Source organism: Tuber melanosporum (genome assembly GCF_000151645.1).
Source record: "Tuber melanosporum whole genome shotgun sequence assembly, scaffold_52, strain Mel28".
Classification (NCBI taxonomy): Eukaryota; Fungi; Ascomycota; class Pezizomycetes; order Pezizales; family Tuberaceae; genus Tuber; species Tuber melanosporum.
In genome coordinates, this window is record NW_003299098.1 from 420,920 (window position 1) to 428,683 (window position 7,764).

Here is a 7,764-nt window from a genome sequence, read left to right on the forward strand (position 1 = left end):
ACTATCATTACCGCAATGGGCGTCGATTGAGGAGATGGGACGCTTTCGCAGAGTGAGGATGATGAGGATTCTAGCGACGACGACGAATAAGATGGGCAAGATGAGGACGAAGATGAGGAGGAGGAACTTGACAGCGATGAGGTCCCTTCTTCGGACGAGGAGCGGGAAAGGGAGGAAAACGTCCCCAACGGAGATGGCTAGAAAGAGCCGAAAATTGTGCTCGACTCTACTGGGAATCCTAGATATATGTATCCCGAGATTGACCCGGTGTATGATTCCGACGACACAGATGTCGAGGAGGCAAATACTATCGGGAATATTCCTTTAGAATTCTACGACGAGTACCCACACATTGGATACGATATCAATGGCAAGAAGTTAATGCGCCCGGCCAAGGGTGCTGCGCTAGATGCACTTCTCGACAGTATTGAGGTTCCGAAGGGATGGACTGGCATGACGGATCGGAATACCGGCGGTGACTTGATGCTCACTCAGGAGGAGCTGGAAATGGTCAGGAAAATACAAATGGGAGAGGTGCCGGTGGACGGATATGATCCCTATGCTGTAAGTTTCCCCACCATGGCACCACCGGGGCTGCGCACTAATATATGTGAAAGCCAATGGTGGAATACTTTACATCCAAAACCGAAGTAATGCCGCTGAGCGCTGCGCCCGAGCCCAAACGCCGCTTCATCCCATCGAAACACGAAGCGAAGCGGGTAATGAAGATCGTTAAAGCCATCCGCGAGGGTAGAATAGTCCCCAACAAGCCCAAAGAAGAGGAACCGCAATTCTACGATATCTGGGCAGACGACGCACCCTCCCGACCAGATCACATCATGAACATCCCTGCACCGAAGCTACCTCCGCCAACGCACGACGAATCATACAACCCACCGGCGGAGTACCTGCCAACGAAAGACGAGAAGAAAGCGTGGGAGGAGCTCGACCCCGAGGACCGGGATAAGGACTACCTTCCGAGGAAATACTCCGCTCTGAGACTGGTCCCTGGATACGATGGGTTCGTTAGGGAGCGGTTCGAGAGGTGCCTAGATCTCTACCTTGCACCTAGAGTGCGTAGGAATAAATTGAATATCGACCCTGAGAGTTTACTTCCCAAGTTGCCAAGCCCACAGGAGTTGAAGCCATTCCCAACTACCACTGCTACTATCTACCGTGGCCACGAGGGGAAGGTACGAACGCTTGGTATCGACCCTAGTGGAGTATGGTTGGCCACGGGCGGTGATGATGGGACTGTTAGGATCTGGGAAGTTCTAACCGGCAGAGAGGTATGGAAGGTCAAGCTGGGGGAGGATGAGTCTGTGAACACAGTGAAATGGAGGCCAGGGAGAGAAGCAGGGATTCTTGCAGCGGCGGCGTAAATGCTCACCTTTCTCTCCCTTTTAATTGGACCCCGAACATTGGCTGACTCTTTCTTTTTTCCCTTTTTTCCAATCAATATAGAGGCGACGACGTGTACCTGATAATGCCCCCGATATTCGATCACGAGACGGAGGCTGCCGGTAAAGAGGTCCTCTCGGTAGGTTGGGGATACGCGGAGGTTGTAAAGAAAAATTCATTAAAGAAGGAGCCCCCAGCCAAATGGAGTAAACCATCGGACAAGCTTGCAGAAGTTGGGGTCGCTGCAATAGTCACAGTGCGAATCTCCGTAAAGCACATTTCCTGGCATAGGCGTGGTGATTATTTTGCTACGGTCTCACCGGAGGGTAGTCTACCCCTTCCACCCTCACATACATTGCAACGACCCGAAGCTAACTTATTGCTACCACTGGGCAAGGCCAAAACCGAGCCGTCGCAATCCACCAACTCTCGAAACACCAGTCCCAATCCCCCTTCCGCAAATCAAAAGGTATAGTCCAACGCGTGGAATTCCACCCCTTCCGCCCGATCCTATTCGTAGCAACGCAACGCTACATCCGGGTCTACGACCTGGCAAAGCAAGAACTAACCAAAACGCTGCAACCGGGCTCCCGATGGATCTCGTCCTTTGACGTGCACAGCGGCGGCGACAACCTCATCGTTGGATCGTACGATAAGCGCCTCCTCTGGCACGACCTGGACCTCTCCACGAAGCCGTATAGAACGCTCCGGTACCACCAGAAGGCCATCCGGAGCGTCAAGTACCACCAGGGTGGCTTGCCGCTGTTCTGTTCTGCGAGCGATGATGGCACGGTGCAAGTTTTCCATGGGAAAGTGTTTGGCGACCTCATGGAGAATGCGCTGATCGTGCCGCTGAAGGTGCTGAGAGGACATGTGGTTAAGCAGGCGCTTGGGGTGTTGGATGTGGAATGGCATCCGAGAGAGTGCTGGCTGTTTTCTGCTGGGGCGGATGGGACAGCGAGGTTGTGGAATTAATGCCATCGAAGTCGGGGTTTGTTGTGTAGGTGTTTACAGATGTAGCGACAAGTTTTTTGTTATTAAATCTTGTAAGATAGGGTATCATAGGGTACTATACTATACATGTTTATTCGCATAGAGAATTGTGTTTTTTCCCCTTATTTTCTTCTTTTCTTTTCTTCCTGTCAATGTGAAATGGTTTGCTGGTGCGGTGAGCATATCGTGAAGTGGTCAGCTCTAAGTTAATTTGACCACCACTACGAGTACTTAGACTATTAAAGTTATCATACACACACACATGGTGTGCACATGCAGTAAAAATATTACTATGTATAAGCCCACCAAGCAACCGCCTAAATGGACGTCACCCTCTGAGCGCCGGGGGAAACTAATTGGTTTTCGTAGTCTACCACCCCCCGGTAGGAATCACTGCCCACCAACACCTCCTACAAACTCCCGGTAGCAAGAGCATGGTAGGTCCGTAGCGGATATTAATCGCTAACCCAGCAAGTGATCTCATCCCAACCCGCCGGCCAGCCAGCCAGCCAGCACTGCCCGCACTCAATCTATCGCACTCCCCTCCCCCCTCCGCAAGGGATCTGTGGCGAGTCGTCCTTCCCATATCCACCCACCCACCCCTTGACAGGTATCTTTTTATATCACCGCCCGATAAACAAGTTGGAATTTCTAGCGTGACGACCGTGCGCTAGAGGTCCCTTGTCCCTTGTCCTTTGTCCCTCTCCGAGGATGTGTCTATTCCGTTCAAGTAAATCTATCATACAAGCAAGCGAGTATAAGAGCTTCGACGAAGTGAGACCTCGAATAGGGCATGTGGGGCCGAAAAAAAAAGAAGAAAAAACACGTCCAAACCCCACATACCCGACCTACAAAACGAGTGCTTCATAATGACTCGCTCGATTATTCTTTGTTTCCTGATGGATTGATTGCGTGGCAATTTGGTTTCTTTCTGGAGGAATGTCCGAGATCACGTGTTTTCAGGGAAAGGTGGGGGGGGGGAAGGCTAGTTGGCGGGTTCAATCGTGCTTGTGATAGTCAACGATAATTGGTATGGGTACTATACTAGGGAGGGGAGGGGACGTCATCGGGTCCCCAGTCTAATTTTGTCTCTTTGTCTCTTGGGTTTTGGTGCTGTGTTACCTACTGTGGACTTATCATGTCTACCGGTATTGGTATAGAGATGTTTTTTTTTTTTTCTTCTTTTTTTTTTTATGGGGGGGGGGGGGAAGTTTGAAAAGTGGAGCTTTAGGACGTGATGTTTCCATATTTTTCTTTTTTATAATTTTCGGGGTCGGTATTTCTAGGGGTTCCATCTATCATGCTGTACTCGTACTAGTATCGTATCGTATCATACTAGACTTTGAGATGAGAGGGGCTCCGGACATACGAGCATGGTACAGTTGCCGGTATCGGTATTATGCAGTGCCGGTAGAGTAGGTATCATACTATAGGTACGATATCGTATTGGTATGGTAGGGTAAGTGCTCTCGAGTCGGCATGATGATGATAATGATAATAATAATTTTGAAGGACTGGCAGGATATATTCCCTTCCTCTTTATGCGAGGGGGGAAGGTCTGAGCACGGTAGGGTAGGGTACGGTAGATAGGGTTGATGATGTTCCAGCTCCATTCGAGTATACGCATCAGCACAAAATATCCTATGTACGAGTACTTGGAGTGCGATATATTGATTCACGATGGGGACCCGTTCATGTCCTGAGGGAACGACATAGACTTGCATAACGGTACTGTGAGTGGATTCCTTTCCGTGCATATCACTACAACCTCCATCGGGAAAAAAGGATTCCACTTACCGAACCTCCCTGCACCCCCTCACTATACTAGTAGAATTCGATGAAAGAAAGAAAGAAAAAAAGAGACACACACTTAATCAAGCCAGTCCTTGTACTAGTAACTAGTTGCGCGTTCACCCAGCCCTCCCACCCCTTCACCAAATTGTCCAAATATATACCACACTTAATAGATTACTCGTACTCGTACATCCATATCCACGCCAACCTCCTCCGCCACGCTCTTTCATAATAGCGCCAAGGGGTGTACTAGTACTCCAAAGTACTCTTACCGGTACTAGCCAATTTTTTAATCCGCGGAGTCTAAGACTACCTCTGTACTAGTAACTAGTGCACTAGTACACATCGAGCGGTTTCACCGAGCCAGAGTTCAGTCAGCATAGCATGATTATACCCGGATCGTGATGGTAATTGTACAACAAAGTATACGTAGACCCCGTCTGTTCTTCCTCTTTATTCCTTCTCATCTGCCCTATTATAGTAATTATACCTTGCCGTTGTTGGAGCTTGGGGGGTACGCGTTTATTTCTTGGCAGCGACGGGTTGGAGCGGGCAGGACTAATGCGTGGGTTACGATTGGTGGAGGCGATGACAAGGTTGTCGATTATTAGGGGGTCTTCGGGGGAGGGGGTTTTACAGTTATTGTGCTGACTGGACTTGATAAATTTATTGTTGCGCGGTAGGAGATGGGTCGTTTTGTCCTTTTTCCCGGTTGCGGTTGCTCGGGGGATCATTTCTGCAGGGTACTAAGTAAGTGTGTGGAGTTTGCTCTAAGGTGTTACCTGTTTGGGGTTCTATAGTGGTACTGTACAACTACCGGTACTTTTGTACGCGGATATGGGTTGTTGGGGAATGGGGATTTTGATAGTGGGGAATTTTTTTTTTGGTTCGGCTGGCATACGTAGGCTGTCGATTGGGGCTTGGAAATAGCACCTTCAGTGTAGTTAACTGCGCCTGTCTGAAACAGACTATTGCTCGCTATTGGCCACGCCACCGGGTAGAGGGTAGAGGTGAATGTGAAAGTGAAGATTGCAATGAAAAGTGTATATAAGAAACCTTCAACCTGCCACTACTTTGGAATGCATCTCTCCAGATAGCAGTTCGGCTTTGCATCACTCTTTACCATACCTCCCCATTCAATCCTTTAAAACTCCAGAAACCCCTATCAAAATGGTCCACTTCTCAACAATCTTCACCGCCCTCACCCTCTTCTCCTCCGCCGTGAGCGCCCATCCGGGGGAGCACAAAGAGGCAGAGGCCGCAACCCTTGCCCGCCGCGCCGAATTCCTCTCCTACTCCAAGCGTTCCATAGCCGCTTGCAAAGACAAGGTGAAAGCGAGGGACCTAGAGGCCCGCGCAATTGCCCGGCGTAGCGCCCTCGCCGACGAGATTCGCCAGCAGCGCGCCATCGTCAGGAAGAGAAGCGTCGAGAGCGTACTGAGCACTGACCATGAGACCAACCTCACGGGAGTTACCTTGGATATTGATACTGGGGTATTGTTCTCCGGGGATGTTAAATGCGTGCTTCAGCCGGAGGTTACGCAGGGCCCATACTGTAAGTACACTCGCCCACGATATCGGTTCACAATGGGAGGAAGGAGGACTGATAACGATTGGGGGTAGATGTCGATGGAGAGCTCGTCCGCCACGATGTCCGCGACGGCGAACCGGGCATAGACCTCTGGGCCGACATCCAAGTGGTCGATATAAACACCTGCGAGCCCATACCGAACCTGTACCTGGACTGGTGGCATGCAAACGCATCGGGCGTGTACAGCGGAGTCATAGCGAGCGGTAATGGCGACTCCTCTGACGCCACTAACATCGTACACCCCCCCCCCTCCCCCTCCCATCTTCCAATTCCCAAGCTGACTTCTCAGAACAAAACATTCACGCGCGGTCTTCGCCCCACCTCCCCCGACGGCGTCGCTCAAGTCCTCAGCATCTTCCCCGGCCACTACACCGGACGCACAACCCACGTGCACATCCTCGCACATGTGAATGCCACCCTCCACCGCAACCAGACCCTCATGGGAGGCCACAACGCGCACGTCGGACAATTCTTCTTCGACCAATCCCTCATCTCCGCCGTTTCCGCTGTCGCCCCCTACAGCACGAACGAGCAGGAGGCCACGCCGAACGCGAATGACACCATCCTGGCGGAGGAGGCGGACAGCATGGATCCCGTTATGGAATACGCACTTTTAGGAGATGAGGTCGAAGATGGGATCTTGGCGTGGATCACCGTCGGCTTGGATGCTTCCGCTGATTATTCCGTCTCCAGCGCTGCGACGTGGACCGCACATGGGGGGGTTGCTAACGAGGGAGGGAACATAGGTGGCGCGCCTGGCGGTTCTCCCAGCGGTTCCGCCGCTCCGTCGGGGGCTGCGCCTAGTGGGTTGTAAGTCCTCGTTCGCTTAATCCAAGCTGGCCATGGAGGTGGATAGTTGTATTTTATTCCGTTCTACTGTGTAGATGAGGTGGGGAAGTGGAAATTGTTTCTGACTTTTGCATTTGCATTTTTATTCGCTTGCATTGTTGTTCGCTAGTCATGGGATTGGAATCTTGACTCGGCTCGGTTTCCCTTGGTTTCCTTTGTCTTTGCTGTCCGCTCTGATTTGTTTGTAGGAGTATTGATAGATAAAAATGTGCCTTATTCATTGATTATCATTCGGACGTCATTGACTCAAGTGATACCTCATCGTACCATTACACCGGCGTCCTCAAACATACCTGTACCTTCCCCGCCGGTGACATTCCGACCGTGATCACTAAAATTCCTCCCCCTCCCCCCCCCGAAAAACACCAAATGATCGTGGTACTGATTAATGAAAGAATGAATTCGCCCTAACAATACGATTGGCGGATAATAGTCATAAAAACCTCGAACTCTGGAGAAGCAACAATCAAGGTCTAGTCTAATTTACCTGCCGGCGGGGTGGGCATTCATTCCCGCGGTATTAGTATCTAGTTGGCGCGGGGGGTTAATCCTCCTCTGGTCGTGCGGTGGGGACTGCGGTTGAGGTGCGGTTATTTCTTGGCATGATGGCTTGGAATGGTTTCGGAAATATGCACTGTTGCTGATCCTAAATTGGGAGTAGCCATTCCTTATGATACATGGAAGGATTTTTTCTTTTATTGTTCCACCGCTACCGCGATTTCGATCTGGCCATTGTATCTTGTATGGTACTGGAGTATACGTTTGGGGTTTGTCCTCTCTCGTACAGATTAAGAACACTCTCGGCTCTGGAAGGATACATTATTTTCGGATGAAATAAGGGAGGTTTCTCTTCCTCAACTGATTCTCTACTAATTCTTGTTGGTAGTGGAACCATTTTATCTTGTTGGAACTTGGTGAGAATCTTTAGTTGAATGGGGTACTGGAATATTCCTTACAACAGAAGGGGGCAGTGAGAGCCAGGCTTTCATATGTGAGGCATTGCTTTCCATGGGCAAGTAAAGCCAATGTAAAAACCCCGGCTATCTCGCCGTGCTAGTATGATGTGTATGGGTGTGTTATGAGTGGCGCAATGCGGGTACAGGTACTGTAAATGGGGTTTCTTACTTAGACAATTG

General features: G+C 50.3%; 2 protein-coding genes; both read left to right on the forward strand.

Annotated features, from left to right (window-relative positions):
- The first annotated feature begins 32 nt into the window (after window positions 1–32).
- Window positions 33–2,480, forward strand: GSTUM_00009101001 (uncharacterized protein). XM_002840500.2 has 4 exons: window positions 33–564; window positions 618–1,378; window positions 1,465–1,727; window positions 1,799–2,480. The coding sequence occupies exons 1-4, from the start codon at window positions 247–249 to the stop codon at window positions 2,374–2,376; spliced, it is 1,920 nt and encodes a 639-aa protein (XP_002840546.1). The 5' UTR covers window positions 33–246; the 3' UTR covers window positions 2,377–2,480.
- Window positions 2,481–5,299: 2,819 nt separating this feature from the next.
- GSTUM_00009102001 (uncharacterized protein) lies at window positions 5,300–6,777 on the forward strand. XM_002840501.2 has 3 exons: window positions 5,300–5,743; window positions 5,812–6,014; window positions 6,069–6,777. The coding sequence occupies exons 1-3, from the start codon at window positions 5,359–5,361 to the stop codon at window positions 6,591–6,593; spliced, it is 1,113 nt and encodes a 370-aa protein (XP_002840547.1). The 5' UTR covers window positions 5,300–5,358; the 3' UTR covers window positions 6,594–6,777.
- The last annotated feature ends 987 nt before the right edge of the window (window positions 6,778–7,764 follow it).

Bases quoted from the DNA above. Each gene is read 5' to 3' on its own strand.
- GSTUM_00009101001 (XM_002840500.2), top strand. From the start codon at position 247: ATGTATCCCGAGATTGACCCGGTGTATGATTCCGACGACACAGATGTC. The intron at 565-617 runs GTAAGTTTCCCC...TATATGTGAAAG, and splicing joins ACGGATATGATCCCTATGCT to CCAATGGTGGAATACTTTAC. The intron at 1,379-1,464 runs GTAAATGCTCAC...CAATCAATATAG, and splicing joins GGGATTCTTGCAGCGGCGGC to AGGCGACGACGTGTACCTGA.
- GSTUM_00009102001 (XM_002840501.2), top strand. From the start codon at position 5,359: ATGGTCCACTTCTCAACAATCTTCACCGCCCTCACCCTCTTCTCCTCC. The intron at 5,744-5,811 runs GTAAGTACACTC...GATTGGGGGTAG, and splicing joins GGTTACGCAGGGCCCATACT to ATGTCGATGGAGAGCTCGTC. The intron at 6,015-6,068 runs GTACACCCCCCC...CTGACTTCTCAG, and splicing joins CCTCTGACGCCACTAACATC to AACAAAACATTCACGCGCGG.